This window comes from Ovis aries, chromosome 20, assembly GCF_016772045.2.
Source record: "Ovis aries strain OAR_USU_Benz2616 breed Rambouillet chromosome 20, ARS-UI_Ramb_v3.0, whole genome shotgun sequence".
Classification (NCBI taxonomy): domain Eukaryota; kingdom Metazoa; phylum Chordata; class Mammalia; order Artiodactyla; family Bovidae; genus Ovis; species Ovis aries.
In genome coordinates, this window is record NC_056073.1 from 31,422,318 (window position 1) to 31,448,463 (window position 26,146).

Sequence of the window (26,146 nt, forward strand, 5' to 3'; positions counted from 1 at the left end):
AACAGAAAAAAAAAATAGGGAAAATGAAGAAAATAGAATTCTTCATTAATGTAATACTTGATGCCTCCCTATAAAGCATTCAGCCCCAGACAGTCTGCTAATAGCTGTGTGTAAAATTCATACTAGGGTAAATCTCAGATTGCCTGCTCTGTGATGACCTAGAGGGAGACCCAAGGAGACATATATACATGTGGCTGATTCACCTGGTTGTACAGCAACTGACACGACATTGAAAAGCAATCACATTCCAATAAACAAACAAAAAATTTTGTGTGTGTGTGTTTTAGTCTTAGCAGGAGAAGTTAAAGGAATACCAAACTCCTTCCTCACTCCAGCTCTTTAAAGAACAGCACATAGGCAATCTCAGGCACGAAACAGTATTGAGCCAGGGTTTTGATGTGTAACGTTTAAAAGATGAAGGGAGCAGGAGAGAGGAACCCGATGAAGGGCAAGAGGAAGGCTGTGTGCACTCTGAGGGAGGGCCGGGTCCCCGGGAGAACTCACACTGGGGAGAGGCCAGGGAAGATCTTGCGCAGGTTGGTGCCGATGTGCGCCAGCACCTCGCTCACGTCCTCGGGCGACGCCATCTTCATGGAGATGTTGCACTTCTCAGTTTCCACAACCATCTGCAACGACCGGGCGGGACACTGCTTAAGGAGGAGGCCAGTCCCTAAATGTATTTACTTTAAATAGTGTAAACTACACGCAGTAGCCACCCCCGCCCCTTATCCTTAGGGAAACATTCCAAGGCCCCCAGTGGAAGCCTGAAAGCGGGCAGTACTGAAGCTGATATATATGCTATATTTTTTCCTATACATACATGCCCATAACAGAGCTTAATTTATAAATCAGGCACCCTAAGAGATTGACAATAACTAATAACAATTATAACCATCAGTTCAGTTCAATTCAGTCGCTCAGTCTTGTCCAACTCTTTGTGACCCCATGAATCGCATAGACTATAACAACAGTTATATGAATGTCATCTCTCAAAACATCTTACTGTACAAATTAAAGTCTTTTCCATCTTTTTTTAAATTGAAGCATAGTTGAAGTACAAATTTAATGCCTTTTCCATCTTTTTTTTTAATTGAAGCATAGTTGCAGTATAATATTATAAGGTATGAGTACATAAGATAGTGATTCACAACTTTTAGTTATAGTTATAAAATATTGGCTATATTCTCTTATGCTGCACAATATATCCTTGTAGCTTATTTTCTACCAAATATTTGTCCCTTTTAGTCCTCTACCCATATACAATGCCTCCTCCTTCCCACTAGTAACCATTAGTTTCTCCTCCAGATCTGTGAGTCTGCTTTTTTGTTATATTTACTAGTTTGCTGTAATTTTGAGATTCTACACATAAGTGATACCATACAGTATTTGTCTAATTTTACTTAGTATGATCCCTCCAAGCTCATCCACGTTGCTGCAGATGGCAAACTCCCATCCTTTTTTATGACTAAGTAGTAGTATACTCTGTGTGTATATGCACATGTGTATACATATCACATCTTTGCTATCCATTCACCTGTTGGAAGAAACTTAGGTCGCTTCCATTCCTTGGCAATTGTAAATAATGCTGCTATGAACACTGGGGTGAATGGATCTTTTCTAATCATTGTTTTGGTTTTTTAGGATATATACCTAGAAGTGAAATTCCTGGATCCTATGGTAGTTCTACTTTTAGTTTTTTGAGGAACCACCATATTGCTTTCTACCGTGGTTGCACCAATTCACATTCCCACCGACCATGTATGATGGTTCTCTTTTCTCCATCTCCTCGCCAGAATTTGTTATTTGTATTCTTTTGGATGACAATCTTTCTGACAAGTGTCAGGTGGTATCTCACTGTAGTTTTGATTTGCGTCTCTCTGATGATAGCAATGTTTTGCATTGTTTTATCTGCCTTTTGCCCATCTGCATTTCCTCTTTGGAAAAATGCCTATTCACTCCTGCCCAATTTTTAATGAGATTTTTTTTTTGATGTTGAGCTGTATGTTGTTTATATATGTTGAATATTTACCTCTTATCAGTCACATCATTTGCAAATATTTTCTCTCCTTCATTGGATTCTCTTTCTTTTTTTGCTTTGTCAGTGGTTTCCTTTAAGGCCTTTTCCATCTTCATTAAGTAGTCATCACACTCTGTGGCTATAACTTTGGCAATTTGAGATGCAACAGCGAAATAGCACAAATTTCTTTTTCTTGCCTCACAATTTCACAGACACAAGATTTGCTCTTACCACAGATCTAAGCATCCTCAGCATATAATTTTTTTCTTTCTTTATTAAGTCAAGAACTTTCACCTTTTCATTTAAAGGTAGCACTCTGCGGCTTCTCTTTGGCACATCCAAATTGCCAATATTATGACACTTATGCTTCAGGGCCATTATAAAATAAGGGTTACTTTAACACAAGCACTGAAACACTGTGACAGCTGGTCTGAAAACCTAGCTGGCTACCATGTGACTAATGTGTGACAAACACTGAATGAAGAGATGATTCAAGTCCTGGGTGGGATAAGGCAGGACAGTGCAAGATTTCATACATGCTTGAACAGCATGTATATAAGACTACTCAGAACAGCATGAAATTTTTAAGATTTATGAATTGTTTATTTCCAGATTTTTCCATTTTTCCAACCATGGTCAACCATGGGTAACTGAAACTACAGAAATTGAAACTTTGCATAACAGGATACTTCTGTGCTCGTGCTGGTATATACTAATAGAATACCAGATTTTAAGAAGCAATTTCTTAAAATAATGCTCTTAATTTTAAGTCTCAACAAACTGTCTAGGTAGAGTGGTTAGTTTGTCAGAAATATCCAGAAACTGAAGTAAGTGTCTCTAAGGGCCAAACTGCAGATTCACACAGATCCCCTCAATGATGGAGAGTGAATATCCACATTTGTGGGTGACTTTTCTTTTTACCAAAATTTTACCTTGACTTACAAAGTCTTATATTCCTACCATCTAGTGTAAGTAAGAATACCTCCTTCGGTGAATACCGGAGGACAAAATGGTAGTTCCATTTTTTGAAGACATGTTTTAAAAACAAGACATCATGAGATATTTAAGTAAAAGGGCAAAATCTTTTCCCTGATAACAAAAGAAAAATCAAGTGTTATAAAAGCTTCAACTTTTCTGAGAGAGGATATTTAGAAAGGATTATACAGAGGGAACAGGTTAATAAAAGTCATGCTAGGTGAAGACTCAGCTCTATAATTATCTGGTGGAGATGTCCAAAACTTATACCAAAATGCTAAACTGAGTTCATATAGCTAGGCTTACAAATAAGAATAAAACAACTTGATAGAAAGGGTAGGTCACAAAAGAGACATTAGACTGACTAGAAACACATTCCAAATAAGAAGTTGTTCAAGTCACTTCTTTTTAAAGGAAAAAAGATAGTATTATCTTGGATCTCAAAAATATTAATGTAAAATGCAATCCCTTTGATGATCACTGCATCAAAATATCCTTGTACCAGGCTCCTCTGTCCATGCAATTTAGAGTGTCCTAAAATTAGCTTCCTGGTGGCTGAGTGGTAAAGAATGATCTCTGGTTGAGGAAGATCCCCTGGAAAAGGAAATGACAATCCACTCCCGTATTTCTGACCTGGAAAACCTCATGGACAGAGGAGCCTGGCAGGCTACAGTCCATGGGGTTGCTAAGATTTGGACACGACTCTAGCAACTGAACAAAAACAAAAAAATCAGCTGAATTTTTTAAAAATAATCTGTATTTCAAAGTGCTTATATTAAAAGAAAAAGCAACCCAATTTATTTGTCAGAATGAAATCAAAAAGACTTAAGTAATTTAAGTCCTTAAATGTTACTTTTTCATAAGTACCCTTAGAGGAATCTGTTAACAAGTATTTAATACATACCAACTTTGTAATTGTTAGTTGGCTCCCTGAATAGAACGCATTTTTTTTAGCCCCAATTTTCACTATAGTACTGCCTTTGAAATTCTCTAGACAAAGACTTCATTGGTCTTGTAGCTGTTGGTCCAAGAGATATTTATCCCAAAAAAGGCAGCAAGCATTCTTGTACATGGCGGTAGTTACGGACATGACACTTCAGTGATATGTCTTGAGTAAGGCTAATGCTGCTGATGTTTCATACACACCTATCTGGGCATGCGCATGTTTTAAAAAGCCAGATACTTTGTGATACAACCCCCTTGTCTATGTTCCACCCCCCATCCCCAACCTTCCCACAACAGGTAATTATATTTTTCACTATAACGTACTACTTCTTTCATCACATCTAGTGCATCTCTTCAGTTCACAGTTTGGGCATCATAATTAGTAACTAGCTTATTCTAATTCCACTTAATCTTAACACCTAATCATCCTTAATTGTACAAGATTGAATAGAATGACAGGGAAGGAAAAAAAAAGGTGACAGGCGGGAAGAATTGAGGCCTTCGGATTCAACCTCACATAAAAGAATTCATCCAGCCTTGCATAATATGTCACCACCTTTGCATAATGTAAAGATAACAAAGTGATAGAGGTGAGACCAACACAGTAAATCATTTCATCAGAAAAATGAATTCCCTCTCAAATATCCCTTGCCCACCTACTTCAGTTGAGGCTAAAACAGAACGTTTGAAACAAGTATTGCTTAGACACCTAGCAGAATATATTCCCTGAGTCCAATATACACTTAAAATAATAGTCAGCACTATAAACACTAGTATCCTATTAATATTTAAGATGCAAGTTTCTAACCCCACTCTGCCTCTTGCTTAGAACCACCTGAGTAATCTTTAAGAAAAATGTTCTTACTAAAGCCCAGCCAACAGATCTGTGAAGGGTTTTTCTTGCAACGGAAATAGCCATAGGTAGTTTATCAAAATCATTCTGTGACACAGCAAACAACCTTATAATGAAAAAAAAAAAAGGAAAAAGATTTAGCAGCTATTTCAGTTCAGTTCAGTTGCTCAGTCGTGTCCGACTCTTTGCGACCCCATGAGTCACAGCACGCCAGGCCTCCCTGTCCATCACCATCTCCTGGAGTTCACTCAGACTCATGTCCATCGAGTCAGTGATGCCATCCAGCCATCTCATCCTCAGTCGTCCCTTTCTCCTACTGCCCCCAGTCCCTCCCAGCATCCGAGTCTTTTCCAATGAGTCAACTCTTCGCATGAGGTGGCCAAAGTACTGGAGTTTCAGCTTCAGCATCATTCCCTCCAAAGAAATCCCAGGGTTGATCTCCTTCAGTTGTATAAAAAATGGTCCAAAAATCCTATAACTATAAAACTATACAACCACTGATCTCTATTTACAACCATGACAGCAAGAAAACTTGAACACCAGAAAGTGTTAATGGCAAGGAGACTTTAAAATAAGATGACGCTCTCCCACATTTTCACAAGCAGGAGGAACAGAATAGTAAAAGTCACATTTCCCAAACTCAGCACCAAATTCACTCACGCTCACTAATATACCATGAAATGTATATGTCTCCTTGCATCTTATCAGAATTTACTATAATTAAATGACAAAATTGCAGAGACAGAAAGTTAATAAATCCCAGAAAACACTTAAAAAAATGTCCTGTTCAAGGCTAGTCAGGCAGATGCGATCATTCTTATGATTTCACATCAGAAAAAAAAAAATCCAGCAACATCAACGGTCCTGAGGTAACACAGGTTGTTCGTTCTCAACCTGTGGGACACAACAGAACCAAATGCCCACCTCAGACATATGGAATCCTAACTGTCGTGAGTGAATACGTGCGAGAGTGTGTGTATGTGGCAGAGGAGGGAGTAGGGTTGCTGGAGGTACATCTTTTTCATTTTTTATACAAATTTTAAAGGTTACTCTCCACTTATAGTTACTGGAAAATATGGGCTATATTCCCTGTGCTGTACAACACATCCTCGTAGCCTGTCTTACACCCAATAGCTGAGGCATCAGTATTTTTAAAAAGCACCACAGGCAATTTTAAAACGTCAAATTTTGAATCCCACTAAGTGACTCATATTGCCAGTGTCTGGATTGCTAGCTCCTTTGTGAGAACAGTCCCACTGTTTCACTATATAGTGATTTGATTTTCAAGGTCCACACCACGCATAAAGTCAGACCGAAGTGACGTTGCAGAGCTGCTGTTGTGGTACTTACAGTGACAGAACAGCTCCGTGGGACTGAGGCAGATTGCCTTAACCCTCATTCCTCTGAATGCTGGACATTTTGAAGGCACAGCACCGTAATTGTGATCAGTTTCAGCAGCCACATGCAAAAATTGGTCTTGCTGTATCAGCTTCCTTTCTCATAATTAAATAGCACAGTCTAATCATATTCTGAATATAACCTTGGCATTGACATTTCAATACCACCCTTCTGTTCGCATCACAACCCCAAAATCATAAACATAAACATTCCTGAATTAAGACCATCAGGAAGGCCCTGGTTATGTCATCATTCATGAGTGATCACTCCTGCATATGTTTGCCCATTTGGGCAAACATATGGAGCTATAATTTTCCTTCCAAACTCCAGTTCCTGGAGAATGACAAACAGATAGGATAAAACATTGCTTTAAGATGAACTATGGAAATGTTCCAAGGATTTGTATGCAATCTCAGTCAACATAAAGTGACAATTTCGACAATTTCTTTTAGGAACGTTATCAACAAACTACACACACACACACATATTTTCTTTAGAGTTTTTTTTTTTATTAAATAGAAGGAAATAAAAACATCAGAGTAAGAATCAATGGAATATAAAACAATCAGTGAAGTCAATAGAGAAAAGTGAATACAACCAAAAGCAAGTTCCTTGAGAAGGCCAAAAGAATTGATAAACCTCTAACCAGATTGATATGGAAAAGAAAAGAGAGAAGAACCAAACCATCAACATCATGAAAGATAATCTACAGATAATTAAACGCTAACAAATGGATACTATGAACAACTTTATATCAGTAAATTTGACAAAGGTATATAAGACTTGTATACTGAAAGCTACAACAAAATACTACCAAGATACATTTTAAAAGACCTGACGACATGGAGAAATAATTTTCTTGGATCAGAGATTCCATTTTATTAAGACATCAGTTCTCTCCAAACTGATTTATAGATACAATATGATCCCAATCAAAATCTCAGCAGGCCTTTTTGTAGAAACTGAGCTGAGTCTAAAATTCATATGGAATGCAAAGAACAAAACAATTTTGAAAAAGAAGAACAAAATTGGAGGACTAACACTATCTGATTTCAATTCTTGCTATAACAGCCATAGTAATCAAGACAATGCAAGATCAACATAAGGACAAATAGACTTGAGGGACAGGATTAAGAGGACCAGGGAGACCAGAAAAAGACCAACATTTATTCGTACAATTGATCTTCAACAAAAGTGAAAGTTCAGTGTGGAAATGACAGTTTCAAACAGACATTACTGAAACAAGTAGAAATATATACATTAAAAAATTGATTCACATATTGCTTTATATAAGGAAATTATTAATACTTCAAAATGGATCATAGACCTAAATGTATAACTTAGAGCTATAAAACACCTAAGAAGATATAGACCATCTGTGACTTAAAGTTAATCAAAAATTTATTCAATATGATGTCAGCATGATCCATGAAAGAAAACAAACTGAACTTCATCAAAATTTTAAAATTCCACTCTTTAGAAAGCACTGTAAAGAATGAAAAAACAAGCCACAGACCAAGAAAAAATATGTACAGATCATGTTTAATAAAGGATTTGTATTCAAACTATACAAAGAGCTAGTAAAAGAAAGAACAAGAACTTAATTTTTAAAATGGCAAAAGATTTGAACCAACACTTGAACAAAGATACATGACAGCAAATAAACAGATAAGATGCTCAATATCGTTAGTCACTAGGAAAATACAAATTAAAAAACTACAAATTTATTAAAATGGCTAACATTTAAAGCACTGATCATACTAGTATTGCGGAGGATGTGAAGGAACTAGAACTCTTACAATGCTGATGGTGATATAAAATGGTACAATCACTTTGGAAAACAGTTTAGCAGCATCATATAAAAGATAACAGACACCTACCATACAATTCAGCCATTCCACTCCTAGATATTTACCCACATGAACTAAAAGCCAATGTCCAATCAATGATTTGTAAATAAATGCCCGATGCACCTTTGCTTGTCAGCCAAAAGCTAGAAACAACCCAAATGTCCATCACTGGATAAACTGTGATATAGTCATACAATGGAACACTATTCAGCAATAAAAAGGAATGAACTATCGAGATATGCAACAAAATTAATCATTCTCCAAATAAATACACTGGCTAAAAGGAGGCACACACACTATGATTCTACTCATAAAATTTCAGAAATTAGTGGCTGAGAGCAGATGCCTGTAGGTGATTACAGATGAGGAGGGGCAAGGGGAAATGTTTACTAAGATGCGTGAGAGTGATGCATGGGAGTGATAAATATGTTCAGTATCTTGATTGTGGTAACTGTTTCATGGTTCCACATGCCACAGCTTATTAAGCTACACACTTTAGTTGACTGCATGTTACAGTTCAATAAAGCTGTCCTTTAAAATCTATATTTTATTAATATCAAAAAATTCTCTTAATCACTCTACTCCCAGAAAGATCTTACATAGTATTGTAGAATAGCTATAAAATTTTAGTGCTAAAACTTGTACAACATTTCTAAGGAACAGTACTCTCACATCTACATTGCCAGGGAATATAAGAGCTCATTAGGTCTTTCCATACTAAGTTAGGAGAACAAACTGCTTCCTTTATCATGAACTCCTGACCCCTGTCCACCCAGCCCCTGTTGAGCCTCTCATTCAAAAACTCCATTTTCCCTTATCTTGTTTTTCCACATTATCTCAAGAAACCTTCATTAGTAAACCAAACAGAAGGTATTATCTAGTTTCAGAAACTCTAGAAAGGTTCTGACCTTGGAATAATGACAAACAGGTTGCTCATACCCACCTGAGCTGGCTTGCTGCAGATGACACCGTGAATCTCCAAGTAGCTGAAGGTTACCTCGAGCTGCATTGAGGGAGGGGGAGGAAAGACAGACCTGTAATAAGGGTGTTAAAACCTATAATTCAAAGTAAAAATGCTACAATTAGAAATAGTCCAAGTGCAACAAAATATTGGGCATCTTCTGAAGGTAGGCTGGTTTAATATCTCCATTCATTCAATATGACATGACCTTTGACCTATCATATTTCAAAAAAAACCATTAGTAACTTTCCTAAAGGGCCAAAAGGAAATGCCAAGTCTGACTTTTTAAAATTTCATCCAAGGACAAACCCCATGGAAAGTTTCTGTACTTCTACTCCATTATTTATTTACTGAGGAATGACTCTATGAAGGGAGCGATCCAAATAGACTTTTTTCCTCTTATTTCAAGATGTTGCTACAGCAAATCAGATCAGGATAAAGACACTGTTGGTTTTCCCTTCTTTCTAAACCCTTACCCCTTTGGGTTACATTCTGGCCACTTACTGGAGTCATCATTCTTTCCACTGTCTTTCATTAAAGTGCCTATTTCAAATGGATTTAGGAAAACACAGTATTTAGGAATTTTCATCTGTGCTCCAATGAAATACAGTTATTAATAAATAAAAGTCTTCTGTCCCTGTATATGCATAAATTATTATTTATTTCCTTTCTATTTTAATAACACATGCTCCTTTCTCGCTTCTCCTATAATCAGCATTTCTTTTTCTCCAAAATATCTCCAGTCTCTCACTCTTTGCCTATTTTTCCTGGAAAACTGCCACTAATCTTTCTCCCAGTTTTTCAGTGTTTCATCTGAGTACAGCAAACAGTCACAGCACCGAGGACTAAAGACAATGGGCAGAACTGAGCTGGATCAGTTTCTTTCACTCTCTTGCTTTAAAACTGGAAAAGTAATGGGGAAAGAACCCACCTAGAACCAAACCCATAGGACCCATAGCTCTGCCTGCTGGTGCTATGCTGTACCTTTATACATTTGGTAGGATCAATTTTAGAACAGAGGACCCCTGAATCTCCAGTTAAATGCTTTGAAGTATGAAGATGAGGGCTGGAGGTAGAAAGATAAATTCATTGCTTCATCATTCACATCACTGAACCAACAGATAGTTACAGAAGGCCTACTATGTGCCAAGACGGGCAAGAGAAATGACACATTTATCTCATCCTCCCAGAATTAAATGCAGTCTTGAAGGCACCTCTTAAACATTCAATTAGAGTGGATGTCTTCTTCCCTATCCTTATCAAGATCAGTACTTGGTGAGGTTTGAAAACTCATTTAAAGCAGGAATTTGTTTCTAAATAAAGTGTATCTCTACCTTCCCATTTATTTCAAATTAAATCTTATAAGCATATTTTTATTTGCCAGCCTTGGACATAGTGCCAAAGTTTCTTCTTTGAATCAAGCCCCTTGGGCTGGCCCTTCAAAGGCATTTCCTCTGTGGGCCACACTCAGAACTGCAGAGCACCAACCTTCAATGCAAGCTCTTTAAGATGGAGCGAGAACTTGAAGACATTGGGAAAGCAATACGAGGGTATAAGTTCTCTAGGTTATTATATTCCCCATGTCGTGAAGTCGCTCAGTTGTGTCCAACTCTTTGCAACCCCATGGACTGTAGCCCACCAGACTCCTCCATCCCTGGAATTTTCTAGGCAAGAGTACTGGAGTGGGTTGCCAATATTCCCCATGCCCCTGGCCTTTAACAGATGCCTGGTCCTTAAAACAACAGTAATATTTTAAGTGAATAATTTGATCAACATTCAATAATTCATAGATGCTCTCTCTTTTTACAGCCTATTTCATTGATATGTGAAATATATATATTTTTAATTTAAAACTGTAATTATAACTACTGTGAATAGGTTTGGAAACAAACCACTGACTCTTAGTGGGCACTCATTCAACTAGTGGGAACAGGTGTCTGGGAGGACCTGCACTCTTACAACCTAGCAGCTACGAAGATGCAGCTGGCAGCGGTCAGCATCACCGGGGCTGGCATGGGCAGCTGTGGTCAGTCTGGCTGAGAGAGGTCAGCTGGAGGTCAGTTAAGATGCTTCTCCTGCCCCTCAGGGCTGTCCCTGGAATAAACCAAGTGCCAGGGAGCCAGGAAAGCACTGAGACATTCCAGCTAGGCCCTGAAGAATGACTTCAAGTGTGTCCAACAAAGAAAAACGGAAAAGGGAAATCCAGGCAGAAGAAAAAGAATCTGCAAAGGCACAGAAGGATTCAGAGAAGGAGGGCAAGGCTGGAATGGGAAGCAGACTCTGCAGTTTTGGGAATGAGGAAGGGAGGACAGGCTGAGTCTGTTATTGATCATAACAATCAAAGGTTATTGATCTTAACGATCAATGAATGCTGAGGAGGGGAATCCCTGAGACACTGACTGATGTCATAACCAGGTCCAAGGCATTCTCTCTAATCTCACCGACGGTTCTTTTTAATAGGCCTGTGCTCTCAACCCCTGTCACTGACCCTCCCCTGACTCCAGGCCACCCTGAAGACAGCTTAAAGAACACCCCTGAGCAGGAGCGGGCAGGGGGACTATTGAGGAAGTGGAGACCCAGGCGGGCTGCAGGAGACCTAGGGCATCTTTAAAAGAGAACCACAGGTACTGGAATCAGTTAGGTATGAGGAAAGAATGGGCCCAGGCTATCCACAGCTCTCTCCCATCCTCTCACTCACCACCTCTACTCCCAGCAAGACAGGCCCCACCCGACAGGCGGCAGAGCCAACCTAACTGTGATTATGTGACGCTCCTCCGCGAACTCCCACTATTCTGCACGTAGTGACCCGTGTCATGACTGCCCATGTTTCTGGCCAGTTTCCCTTCCTCCACAGCCTCCTCAGTCCTGGGCCCACACCCCAGCTCCCCAGACGCGCTGTGCTATTGTCAACTGGTAAACCTCTGACCACTGGGAGGCCCCTTCTACTGCCTGGTTGACGTGGGGTCATCTTTCAACCCAGCTTCCCTACAGACCCTCCCCTGACAATAACCCACTCCCCATCCCCCTAAGCAGAGTTGGAGCCTTCTGGGGGGAATGGCAAAGTTCTATTTCTTCATCTGCGTGTGGCTGCAGAGGTCTCTGCTCGGTGATTAATCACGGAGTTACACGTTTCTATTCTGCACATTTGACTGCGTATGAGGTACATTTGACTATAAAAAGAGAAAAGAAAATGTTTAATTAATCAGCCCCAAAGAAAAGAGAATAAACCTGTGCGAAAACCAGAGGCTGTTGTACACTACTGTTCTGAATATAATTATTTCCCCAGAAGAATGAATGTCTTTGACACTGGCCCTGCTTCTTAACCAAGGTATGCTGTGATACATGAAAACCAGCCTTCTCTCCAGGGCAGCCTGCCCGCGGGACACTCTGAGAGAAGGTTTGCCTGTCTTTCTTTGTGATGCTGACAATATCAGAAATCAGAACCAAACTGCCCTAGCCAGGCTAGTGTGAATGTTATATATATCATGGGATGAAAGTGGCCATTTGCTCAAGAGCAGAGCAAGGAGGGGGCAACAGAAGGGAGACACATGACTCTTCAAGAGGTGATAACATTTTTAATTAGGGTAAACATATCATTCAGGAGCCTTCCAGTCAATAGACTGCTTGACTATTTTCCTTCCTTAATTAATTTTTCATCAGTACAATAATGGTTAACTCACTTCCTTATATCCTGCCTTCAGGTACTTTAGAATACAGGTAATTTAGTCCAAAATCATTTACATAATAACTGATTTCATTTATCACACATTTTAAACATAAAGCCTCATTCTGTATTATCAAAAGGGGTGGGAGAATATAAAGTCTCATTCCTTAGAGAAACTGTGTAGAATTTAACATTTGCATGATTAGAAAGAAAAAAGGCATCAGGTACCAACAGCCTTTGATTGGCAAACACTGGGTTGGCACCTTCTCAAAATTCAGCGAAAATCATGCAAATCATTAGTCAGTCCGACAAGTTTCACCGTGTCCAGCGCATAAGAAAGTATTCACAAGACAGTGGCTAAATATTGAATTTTAAGAAGAAAGGACTAGAAACATGATGCAACCCAAACATCATAGTCCAATGAGGCTGAAAGCATCTTCCAAACCTTCCCCATCTTCCTGGGTTTGTCGGCAAGTGAGGCAAGTTCAGCTCAGTAGAAAGTTGAAAAGAGGAGGCTAGTGAGTCTAAATCTTTTCCCATTCATTACTTGCAAATACTCAGATAAGCCAGCTCTGTAGTTTTGGGGCTCTTTTCTAATAGCTCATCTACAAGGCTACTGTGAGAATTGAGTGAGATAATGTACTTAAAATATACTTGATAGATAACTAACTAAATTCTGGTGATAACAAGGTACTTTTAGGGATGCAAAGCCCCTGCTCCCATGCTTTGATGAGAACCATGCATCTGTCACTAACTGGCGTAAGCCTGACCTCAGGCAAGCTACTGTCCCTCCCTGTGCCTCAGTTTCCTTATCTGTAAGACAAGAAGAAGAATGAGACCTACCACATGGCTTTCACAACTTATTTTTAGGGAGATCATCTTATCTTATTTACTAAAACAACATTCAATAAATGTAGCTATCATTATCATTTGAGGGAAAAAAAATTCCAATTTCTTGTTACCATTCAGTTCATATCCTATAAAACAGGTCAAAACCTTTCTGTGACCATAAAGGAAATAAAAAGAAGTGATTGTGGTGCCTAATTCACAAGTTATCAGTTCAAGTGTTAATTTGCACCCTATTACAAAGGACATCTTATGGAAGATGTTAGTCTTTTTTAAAGAACCAAGTGGTATCATGTTATTTTCTAGAGGCAATACCTCTAAAACTATATTTTTAGTTATTTTTTAGAGGCCACACCAGAGTCCTCCACCATGGAGGAAGACTGGGTGGCTACATTTCCGGTCATACACTCTTTATGAATTAGGACGCTTATTCCCCACGTGTCAAAGCCTTAGAAAATTGAGCCATTATTAGACCCAAGGAAATAAGAACCAGACTTGAAGAAAGTATAAACCCTGCCCCAGTTGAGAGGAAAATCATTGAAATTCACCAGCCCTGAGGATACGGAGCATGAAATACTTCGCTGCTTTTCTTGGATGCTCCACACAGATAGGGGGACAAAGAAGATATGCAGGTGCTTTCTGGGGAGAAGGAAGGAAAATAAGGTTGTGCGAAGAGAACTCTGGACATACTGGCCTAAATCATAAATCTACGCAACTGAGAATCGAATGTGTGTTGTGTTGGGCTGTGTGCGTGTGTTGGAAGGAGGAAACTCATCAACACTCACCTTGGTGGGGATTCGTGCTGTGACGAGGAAGGCACGGCATGACGTGAGCACCTGTAAGATAGAAGTGGCAGCATCAGTATAAATACCAGAAAGTGGGCTGGTGGGCTTTGGTGTGACCCACAGACCATTAGATACTATAGCCTTGAGAGGCTGGGCTCCGGAGGCTTCCACGTAAGACTAAGTGACCTGGAACAGATTATCGACCTTGTAGGAGTATTAACTTTACCCTAACAATCAATCACTGGATGAAGGGCTGTACTGAACAGATCACCTGCCAAATCTCAAGACGAGCAACCAGTCAGCAGCCCAAAAGAGCCACTAGTTACTACAGTTGAGGAAGCAAGACAGGGCTCAGAGATACTAAATTATAGATGTCTTATGCATAGGAAGAGCCCCACTATCTCAACAGCAAACTTAATGAAAAAGCCAAGTACTTATTTATGCTTTCCAAAATACAACCGCCACCCAAGGTTGCCCACTTGCTTTCTGTTCTCTGTCCACTAGCTGATAACATTTACATAACGCACAGGCAGCAGAACAGGCTATTGTCCCAAGAAGTCAACCCTGACTCCTCTACTATGCCTGTCTCAGTCCTAGAGAGCACATTTATGGAAGTTTCCATTCCAATTCTCGGCTAAGAACACACAGATAGCCAATGGGGTCCCGTATACCTATAGGTCCCTCTTGCCCAGCAGGGGCCCTAGAGAATACTAAGGCTGGAACAGTCTGAACTCATAGTTCACACCTGGAGCAGAGCTCCCAGACCACCCACCACTTTTAGTATCCAAATGTGCTGCTTTGCAACCCAGAGGTCCATGCAGGCCTGGGGGGGGAGGGGGGGTGGTCTTTGCAAGAAAGAAAGCAAGCAGACCCCAACACTTCTCAAGTTCTGATGGGAGACCTGTCTTTGATTTTCCAAAGAACTCCCCTGTTCCTAAATTGATATTTCGTGACTAATGCACATGTGCTAGTCTAAGAATGCTAGATTTGGACAAAACTGGCTTCCCTGGTGGTTCAGATGGTAAAGAATCCGCCTGCATAGTGGGAGACCTGAGTTCGATCCCTGGGTTGGAAAAATACTCTGAAGAAGGGAATGGCAATCTGGACAGTAGAGCTTGGTAGGCTACAGTTCACGGGGTTGCAAAAGGTCAGATGCAACTGAGCAACCACACTTAGAAACCGTAAGTCAGGGAACCTGAGGACCAAATTGTTACAGGATTTATCTAGACTCAAGCCAAGGCTCATCCACACACAGAAGGTGAATCCATGGGTATGCCTGTGGGCTGCTCTGTGCCTCTCTCTAGTCTCCCAACTTCAAACAGAAACAGTATATTTTCTAGAAACCTGCTTTGACGAATCATAGGTCACCATTATGGGGAGTAACTCAAGTCAGGACCCTCTGTGAGAAAGATGAGAAAGGGATATAGCTCGACATTGGCTGAGAGTCTGATAATGAGCACGGGGAAGGCAGAGGGGGAGGGACATGACGCACTGCAAAACTTTCCACCCAAATGTCTTCAATCACACGTCTTCACAGGGTTCTTGTCTACCTGGGGTAATTTTTGCTATTTGACTTTAGAGGGGATGTGCTCTAAAAGACCTTTAATCAATGACTTCTAAAAGTGGAGGCAACAAAAGACATCTGTATCTGAATATTCCAGAGGCTGTGAACCACAGTTCTTTTCCCAAAGAAAAGATCCTTTCTTTTAACTAAGGCCCCAGGAAAAAAACAAGCAATAGAAAGGGGAGAGGTGTGTAACACGTGGGACCAGATGAGTGAGCAGAGGTCAAAGGTAGCCCAGGAGTAGCAGGACTAGCTACATGACTTCAGGGCCCTTGTTCAAAATTATGAAGACAGAAAGCATTAACTCCAGCACAGGGTCCCCCTGAGAAGGATGCCTCGTGCAACTGTACCGGTCCCGTGCTCAGGAAGCTAGCCCTGAGTCATTGCAACCATATACAAGTATTCCCTACGTGCCATAAATGAGCAAACATCCTTGAATATGTTACTACATTTAATCCTCTCTACGACTATATTCTTTGTCACTATTTCCCCCATTTTTCAGACAAACAAACTGAGACTCTGATGTAACCAGGGCAAAAATAGGATTCCTACCTAGCTTTGTCAGTCAACTAGCCTATGTTCTTCACCACTAGGCTACCTTTACACATTCCAACCCAATCGTGCCTTTGGGTACTCTAGACTCTGGCAATTTACTTAGATTTGAGGTAGAAAGGTACAGCCCAGCGGGCGGCCTATAACGGGGAAGAGACTCTCAAAGCTCCCAGCTCAAACACTATCTTCCTCAAAGTTCCAAGTTTAAAGGAATTCTCTTTTCAAATCCAAGAATGACCTGGAGAGCTACATTTTTTTCAGTTAACTGCACTGGCATCACTACCCAGGAAGGGAAGCAGGAAGAAGAGTTTGGCTGCCTTAGGGAAAGGGCAAGAGGCAGTTTTGTTTACTGAGACATACAGGGTTCCGTGGTGAACATCTGACAGTCGGAAGAAGCTGGGACAGTAATAGAAAGGGAGATAAAAGGCGCCAGAGACAGGCACAGTCAGCATTGTCATCCGCTTAGGTCGAACAAACAGGTTACCTGTGCTAAATTACAAGATCAGGACTCAGCTTTAAAGGATGAAAATTTACCTTCTGTGAACTAAGACCCTGCCCCATAGTTCACCTTGTTTCATTGAAATTCAGTTGATTTAAAAGATTGTGTTAGTTTCAGGTACATAGCACAGTGACAGAATTTTTGCAGATTCTACTCCATTATAGACCATCACAGGACAGTGAGCATAACTCCCTGTACTCTACAGCATATCCTTGTTGCTTGTTTATTTTATATACTGTAGTTTGTATCTGCTAATCCCATACCCCTAGTTTGTCCCTCCCTCCTCCCCTGTCCCCATTGGTAACCACAAGTTTGCATTCTGCATCTGTGAATTTGTTTGTTTTGCATATACTGTCATTTATGTAATTTTTTAGATTCCACATCTCAGTGGTATCATTTTTCTGTCTTATTTCACTAAGCATAATATGCCAAAGCCTTTGACTGTGTGGATCACAACAAATTGTAGAAAATTCTTCAGGAGATGGGAATACCAGACCACCTGACCTGCCTCCTAAGAAATCTGTATGCAGGTCAAGAGGCAACAGTTAGAACTGGATGTGGAACAACACACTGGTTCCAAATCGGGAAAGGAGTATGTCAAGGCTGTATGTATATTGTTACCCTGCTTACTTAATTTATGTGCAGAATACATAATGAGAAATGCTGGACTGGATGAAGCACCAACTGGAATCAAGATTGCCAGGAGAAATATCAATAGCCTCAGATATGCAGATGACACCACCCTTATGGCAGAAAGCAAAGAAGAACTAAACAGCCTCTTGATGAAAGTGAAAGAGGAGAGTGAAAAAGTTGCCTTAAAGCTCAACATTCAGAAAATGAAGATCATGGCATCAGTTCCCATCACTTCATGGCAAACAGATGGGGAAACAAAGGAAACAGTGACAGACTTTTTTTTTGGGGGGGGGGGCCTCCAAACTCACTGCAGATCATGACTGCAGCCATGAAATTAAAAGACACTTGCTTCTTGGACGAAAAGTTATGACCAACCTAGACAGCATATTAAAAAACAGAGACATTACTTTGCCAACAAAGGTCCATCTAGTCAAAGACATGGTTTTTCCAGTAGTCATGTATGGATGTGAGAGTTGGACTATAAACAAAGCTGAGCACCAAAGAATTGATGCTTTTGAACTGTGGTGTTGGAGAAGACTCTTGAGAGTCCCTTGGACAGCAAGGGGATCCAACCAGTCCATCCTAAAGAAAACCAGTCCTGAGTATTCATTGGAAGGACCGATGCTGAAGCCAAAACTCTAATACTTTGGCCACCTGAAGCAAAGCACTGACTCATTTGACAAGACCCTGATGCTGGGAAAGACTGAAGGCAGGAGAAAGGGACAACAGAGGATGAGATGGTTGGATGACATCACCGACTCAATGGACATGAGTTAGAGTAAACTCCAGGAGTTGGTGATGAACAGCGAGGCCTGGCGTGCTGCAATCCATAGGGTCGCAAAGAGTCAGACACGACTGAAAAACTAAACTGAACTGAAGGTCCATCCATGTGGCTATAACACTGCAATATTTCATTCTTTTTATAATTGAATAATATTCCATTCCACAGCACATCTTGATGTAGCACCTTTTCAAACTCTGCTCCCCCCTAGCAGAAAAGGTTTAAAAATGGAAATAATGTCAACAGTCATGATGACCAGCATGACTACAGGAAGTCAGATTTCTCATCTTTTCCTTTATCTATCTATGGTTAACCCTTGACCAACTCAGGGCTTAGTCTGCATATAGCTTATAGTGGAGTGGGCCCTTCGCATCTACAGTTTGGCTGCATCTGAGGATTCAACCAACCACAGATTGTCTAGTAAGTACTGCAGTATTTATTACTAAAATAAAATATCTGCATATAATGTGTAGCTCAACTCATGTTGCTCAAGGGTCAACAGTCTACTGCAGCACACACACTTCTTCCTTCCAGGGGTTCTTGTATGATCAGTCTCCAATCTTTTCAAGAATCTTAAGTCCACAAAACTTTTGCATAGAAGTAAAATAATAGCCAAATCATAAAACTCACACACCAGAAAGGACTCAGTATCAATCACCTAATGAAAGACCATAATCTAAGAAAAGATCCAAAGAAACGTGTCTCATAGCTAGTCTCTACCAGAGCTGGACTAGAGGCTGAAACTCTTTATTCACAGCATACAACCACCTTTTCACTCTCTCCTCAGATGGCAATAAGGGTCAGTGCCAAAAGCCCCAGATGGGAACATGAAGCCTCTTCAGTGGCCAGAAGAGCATAGTAACCTCTGTGAACATGCCCTCAGGGGAAAATTGGTGCCACAACATCCAGGATCATTTTACAAGTACAGTAGTAATACCAGCCGATACTTGTGGGGTACCATGTTCCCACGGGTTTGCATACATCACCTCCTTTAATCCTCACAGCAGCCAATGCGGGAGACACTGTTATTAACTCCATTTTAAGAAGAAACTGAGACACAGAGATTATGTTACTTGCCCGAGTCACCAAGCAAGTAGGTGGCAAGGCTTGGATTCAAGCAGATGGTCTGGCCCCAGAGATCATGCTAATTACTTATACAGGCTCTCAAATCTCACCTGTCCAAGAGCCAGCTTCCTCAACAGTCTGCATATATGCAAACACAGATGAGTTATAGAGCTTTAAATCCAGAAAGAAGCAAACAGGTAAAAGTGTCATCAAGAAGATGGTGGATGATTGCATAACATAAGAACAAGGACCAGTTTTTACTGTCTGTCCAGACCAGTAAACCAGTGCCTCTCTCTCTGATCATGGGTTAATCTCTGTGTGTCTCTATTTGGATCTGTCTACCTGATGCTATGTGTGTAACTCTCAGCTTATCGCTGCATCTCCTGGTCGGTTCCCCAGCCCTCCCTCCAACCTCTCTCTCTTCTGTGGCCACTGCTATGCCCACCACACCCCACCCCAGCTTCTCATCCTCTCCCCTCTCCTCTGGTTCCCATCCCCTTTGCTCTGCCCTCATTTCCTGGCCCTTTCTCTCTGCTCATCAACCAGAGTTTGTATCTTATTTCTCCCAGAAACAGGCCCCCATCACAGAAGAAATACTTTGTTCTTGAAGGGTATTTCATTTGGGACATAGTCACAGAGAAACTTGAACAAAACATGAAATAAAAATGACAAGACACCCCTTGACATTATTATTATACAGCAAGCACACTGGTAATTAAGTGATCACAAGGTCCCCTGTGTGAATCTAATGACTGAGTCTTAAAAACTCATCTCAAAACAGGCACCCACGTAACTGACACGCAGCAGTGATCCCAAGCATGGTGGCACAGGCTGGCCTTTTCATCCATATACAAGCATCACATTTTGGAGAATAACGTCTCCCACAAGCAGCTGAAGCATCAAGTGACCTCCCTGCCTGCTTTTGATCTGTCCTCTCCTGGAAAGTCACCAGGGGGGTTTCCAGGGGCCACGGACAGGGCCCTGGCTCAGTATATTTTTAAAAACAGAAAAAAAAAAAAAAAAAAACCCAACCCAGTGTGTTCACACACATTCACCTTTTGCATAAAGAGCAATCTCTTGACCATATGTAGATGCATGATGTTCTAATGATCACTTCTGCTTTCACTCTGGCAACAACAGCGCTCACAATCTGTGGCCCTGCATGCCAACCTTCCTTTAGAAATATTTTAAAGGCAGCCTAAGTACACAGTGTCCTTTGGCAGTTGGACACAGGCCAAAATCATTTGCTTGAAAAGAAATGTTCAGGCTTTGAGGGGAGAAGCTTTGTGCTGGCTGGCCCCCATTGCTGGTGGTCAGCTCCGATCCCCAAAGGCAAAAGAATTGTCCTTAGAAAGCCTGGAAGGAGATGGAATGGAAGGGGTGAAATTCTCCAGTGCTTACCCAGCCTTTCAAACAATAGGCTTACTTGTGAGCACAAGAGCATAGCAATATTTTGAAGCACGTGTGCAAAACTACAGATGCTACCATTCCAAGAATTGTGCCCTTTGCTCTATCAACGCAAACTGGACCGATAAATAGGGCTACATTCAAGCTGGAAATCCCAAGGAACTCAGGCTCCTAGGTTTCCTCTTTGGGGCCAAGATGCTCTAGGAGTTGTGGCCCTAGAGGTCTTACGGTGCACACACATGGCTTCCAGCAGGTGGGGGGAGACATCACAGAGGAAAACCCCCCTGTGGTGTATGAGGACGTGCTTCCTGGTCGTGAGTGCGCACTCCCTTGGCACTTGGGGTAGCAAGCCTCTTCTGGGCAGGGTGACCACTTCTCCATTTCCAGTTTTAGCTCCGAGAACCCTGCATCCCAGAAACTGGGACGTCTGGTGGCCCTACTTGCTGGGGTTTTGGAATCAGGAAGACAGAGTCCAGTTATGGCTTTGCCACTTTCTAGCTGTTGCACTCCGACAGAATTAGCTTCTCAGTTTGCTCATCTGTAGAACCAGAAGAATGTTGCTCTGCAGGCCTGATGCTGTCGTTTACAGAAAGATACAACCATATGAATAGAGACCTAGCCCAGTACCAAGAACATCTCCGCTGAATTTATCATTATAATTGGTATGAGAGCATCTTAAGTTTAGATTCCCAAAGTAAGATTAACATCTATTGAATTTTTCAACAGTTTTTGTCAATGGAACAAAACAAACAATTGGAGGAAAAAAAACAAAGATTCTGAGACAAGCTGAAATTTTCAGTTCAATATGTATCTTTAAACTTGAAGAATGTTCTTACAAAGCTTTAAAAAAATGGAAAAAAAAAAAAAAAAGCAGAGGGAGCATTAGAAGGTCTATGTGTACTTAGCCAAGAAACCTTAACCACAAAGGGCAAAGCAGAATTTCCCTCCTACCCGGTCCGGGAGGCCCATTCTTCCACAAGAGTCTTAGCATGCAAACCACATTTTCACCCTCTGTAATGAATTTCTTCTCCCCTTCATTGAAATGCAAGCAGCCGCTTGGTTCCCTTTGAGGCTTCTTGGTTCAACTTTTAACTTCAAAATTTCACTTGGAAACATTTATAAAAATCCTCCCTCGTGTTAAGATGCACAGCTTAGCAGAGAAGCCTAAATTTCCTTACGGAGATGATACATAATGAGGTAGGCCATGGAACCTTCTCATTGCACACTTGCTAAAAACAGAAATAGGTATGTTTCACCCTCTTAAAGAATGCCATTACCTGAAGTCTACCGCTGCATAGGCAACAGGTAAATTTATGGCCCCTCCATCCACATTCTCTCCCGCACATTACCAAAAGTGCCTTTCCTTTAAAACTGGGCTCTTCCTGGCAAACCTAAGACCAATGGTCTCATATCCCCAAAATGCTCATTTGCAAGCAAGCTACCTGATGACTGTCACTTACTACGCTTCCTCTTTTCCAAACTCCCAGCTCCAAGTACATCTCGGACAAGACTTCATTAATCCAAGACACGCACTTCAGAGAAGGAGAGGGACACGTGGCAAGGAATGTTATCACCATTGAGGAGAGTTCTGAGTGACAGGGGCTAAGGGACTTGTGCAAGGTCACTGAGGGAGAATAAAAAGCCTCCTAACAACCCACTGCACACAGCTTTGATGACCATCACTCTCTCTGGCCAAAGCAGGACACTAGACCCAAAAGGAATACAAAATCCATACTGTGTTAGTGCAATTTCTGGCCCCAAATGCCTTATAAAATCAGATCGCCACACTCCTCAGACATCTGTATCTCTCCTAATGCCATTTATAAGTGTGCCCTAGGAGGTGGCATAGTCCAGTGTAGGATCTGAAAACTATAGATTTAACAGCCCCACCTGTTTTTATAAATAAAGTTTTACTGGGACACCGCCTCACTCATTCATTTAATGGGTGGTCTCCAGCTGTTTTCACACTACAAAGACAGAGCTGAGCAGATGCAACAGATATGGTTATGGCTCACAAAGCCAAAAATATTTACTATCTGGTTGGTCTTTTATAGAAAGTATAGGTTTGCTGATCCCTTGCCTAGCGGTTTAGAGGCAAAACTCTGGGATCAGGTTGCCTGGGTTTCGACCCAAACTTCATCATTTACTATCTGCGTGACTTGGGGCAAACTACTTCCCTTTCTCATTGCCTCAGTTTCCTCTTCTGTAAAATGGAAGCAATGATGTATACCTCAGGGAGCCATGAGGGTTAAATGAGTCACTGCGTGTCAATAAGTGAACATATGTAAAGTACCAACAGCATACAGAAAGGGCCAGCATATGGAAAGCACTAGTGTTTCTTATTATTTATATTACAATATTATAATAATATTACCCATGCTAATTATACTAAGATCAGAGTTCCTAGATTTAGGCTGGGTCTGATCTCAAGCTAGACAAATGACCTGAGTCTGAACAAGTTAACTATCTGTGTGGACCTCAAGTCACCCAAGCTTAAAATAAGGGGATAGAAACAGATATCTGAGTTACCTTCCTACACTCTGGGTTACGGCTCAGACCCACTATGGATCTGACCCAGTTCTCAGACCCTGCTTCTCTTTGCTCTGTGTGGACTGCCAGGAATGGTAAGTCACCAGTGAATATTTGCTGAGAGGAATTAATTCCTCCCTGGGTCTCTCCTTCCAGGAAGGACAGATGCTCCCTCAATTGGGGGGTAGCAGGAGAGAGCCACTGGAGGTGGGTTTTTGTCTTCAGATGTCTAGTTTCAGGGGAAACCTTTGTACTCTAACACCTGTGCAAATCCATTTCTTTTCACCTGGTTATTTATGTCATTATGCAGAAATGCAATGTTTACATACAGCTTGTCAGAAACAATTGCTTCATTCTTCCCACAGTCCCTTTATTGCAAGTTGTAAGGCTTCATCAATGCGTGTAAGAAAACAAGCATCTCTAATTTTTTCCCACAGATGAACACATGGCTACTTTCAAACAACTTCAAGTCCTCTTGATGTCACTAATGTTTCAGATCTTCTTTTCAAAGCACTGTCTGATACAAAACTCTGGAATGGGTCACACTGATTCTTTGATAATGACATGTTTTTAAAGGCAGAATAATGGCGTGATCATAATCCCTGGAATGGGACCACGTCTTAGGCTAAGAGTAAAGATGAATCTAACTCCTAGCACCAAGTCCAGGAAGGTCACGTTAAGGTACTCACTTGGCACAGAGTTTCTGCCCAGACCTCTCAGCACTGAGGTCTCCGTGGTCTGCACGAGGCACGCTTGGGAAGGAACCTCTGCTAGTCGTCACTGTTACGTTTATGGTTTAAATGAATTCACTAACAGTAGAATCACAGTCATGCAAAATATATAGAAAACATACAACGTGAACGCAAAGGTCACGTTAACAAACTTTCTCCTGCTTCCTTAACATGAGGCCAGCTGGTCTCTTCCTAAACACATCATGAGTCTCTAGCACCCAATTCTAACAAAAGATCACAGTTAAGAGGGATCTAGGGATGGGCGTATGCAATTCCTTTATTTTAAAGATGAGGAAACAGACCAGGAAGAGTCAAACTGTCTGCATTTATCAGGGCTCCTGTTTTTGTTTTTTTCTCTGACAGTGAAATTTTAAGAACAAATAAATTTATTTAAAGGAAATGGGTAGCTCTCATTTTTTTTTTGAAAGTTGTTGTTTTTCTTTTAAATTAAAAACCAGAGCTCAAGAGAGAAAGAAACTAAATCAACTCTACCAATTTGAGAAGCAAGAACTTCTTCACTCAAGTGGTAAGTCCCTTCTGGCAGCCCTTGTGGAGTGAATGGACACCAGCCATTTTTTTTTTTCCCTGTGTGATTCCTCTCAGGATTCAAAACCCAGAAGTGAGTTCTGGGCATGGTGCCTAACAAAGAACTACCTGAAAGATGTGCCGGTTACAGCTTAATGATAAAGACCAGGAGCTCCAGGGGCAGCCTCCCTGGATGTAAATCCCCCCCAGACCAATCCCTACTAGCTGTGTGACCTTGAGCAGGTCACTGAACCTCTCCATGCCTTGGTCTCCCCACCTGTAAAAACATGGAGACAATATAACTACTGAGATAACAGGTGAGGTACTCAGAACAAGACCTGATACATAAAGGAGTCCAGTAAACACACAGCCTTGGACAAGTTCAATGGTAATAGTAGTTAGACAGCTATATGGCACAGATGGAACATGAAGTTAAGTTTCACTCATCATTTGCCAGAATTCTAATGCTGCAGTCCCTCCCCACCCTACATGCTTTCAATTTATCAGCCCACAAAAGACATTCTTCTATCCCCATCTTCTCAAGTCCAGGAGGGACAAATGTCAATTCCTTATTCTTCACTTCTTGTTAATTAGTATTTTCAGCAAGAAAAAAAGTGTACATTTTCATTCCTGCTCTCAGGACAAATATATGAAATATTTCTTCACTCTACAGATGCATGAATGGCAGATGGGTGGGGGCAGGCATTGATTTACTGTTACAGAAGTTACCACGTTGAGAGAGATTTTTCATTACATTCCACAAGAAGAAGCAGGGAGAGGCAGGGGGGAAAGATCTGGAGTAATTATATGGAGAAATCTGTATGTGCACATAATTTTCAAACTGAGGGCTACAGCCCATTGGTAGGTAGTTAAATCAATTTGGTAGAGTTTAACAAGCATATTAATAAAGTAGACTAAACTGAACTGGAAGTGAAAAGAAAATTAAGTGCATTGCTAATACAAACCATAAGCACTGCTTCATGAAACTTTTGTTTCAGAGGTATCAGTGTGCACACAGTACGCGTGTGTGTGTGTGCATGCACGGGGGGTTGCTTCTCAAAATCAACATAAAATTCATTTCTTCTCTGGGTCCAGGTATTGAAAGTTTGATAAAGCTGGCTAATGGCACCATCTGCACCCATAAGCATGATCCGCCATGAGGATACAGAAGAGGTTGAGGAAGCAAGCTTGGATAGCAAAAACATGAGCTTTGGATTCAAAAACCTCAGAGAAACCCCAGCTTCAGCATTTTGTGAGCAGAGAGGAAATTGGCAAGTTCCTGTAAGTCTCCAGGCTGCAGTATCCTCACTTCTAATTCAGAGACAATATCTATCCTTGTGTAAGAATCGGGGATTCCCTATCAAGTTATCAAGTGCTAAGTCTATAGTAAACAGTATGAAAGGAGTCATTTTAACTGACATCATACTTATTGAATACAGCTCTGAAAGGGATCCATAGGGATTAAAAAAACAGACCTATGGACACATGCGCACACCTGCTAGTCAGAGACAGCCAGGCCCAGGTGCGCTGGCCCCCACTCAGTCGCCTGTTTACAATGCGTCACCT

The 26,146-nt window shown here is 41.1% G+C and overlaps 1 protein-coding gene across 6 annotated transcripts in view; it reads right to left on the reverse strand.

The window, feature by feature from the left end:
* CARMIL1 (capping protein regulator and myosin 1 linker 1) overlaps positions 1 to 26,146 on the reverse strand; it is a 306,068-nt gene that overhangs the window by 160,648 nt on the left and 119,274 nt on the right. For all 6 annotated transcript variants that reach the window (XM_060403423.1, XM_004019095.6, XM_027958413.3 and 3 more), the window contains 3 exons: positions 14,295 to 14,345; positions 8,982 to 9,041; positions 505 to 626 (listed from right to left, as the gene is read on the reverse strand). In XM_060403423.1, coding sequence (XP_060259406.1) covers positions 505 to 626 — 122 coding nt within the window. In that variant the 5' untranslated portion in view covers positions 8,982 to 9,041; positions 14,295 to 14,345. The remainder of the gene's footprint in view (positions 1 to 504; positions 627 to 8,981; positions 9,042 to 14,294; positions 14,346 to 26,146) is intronic.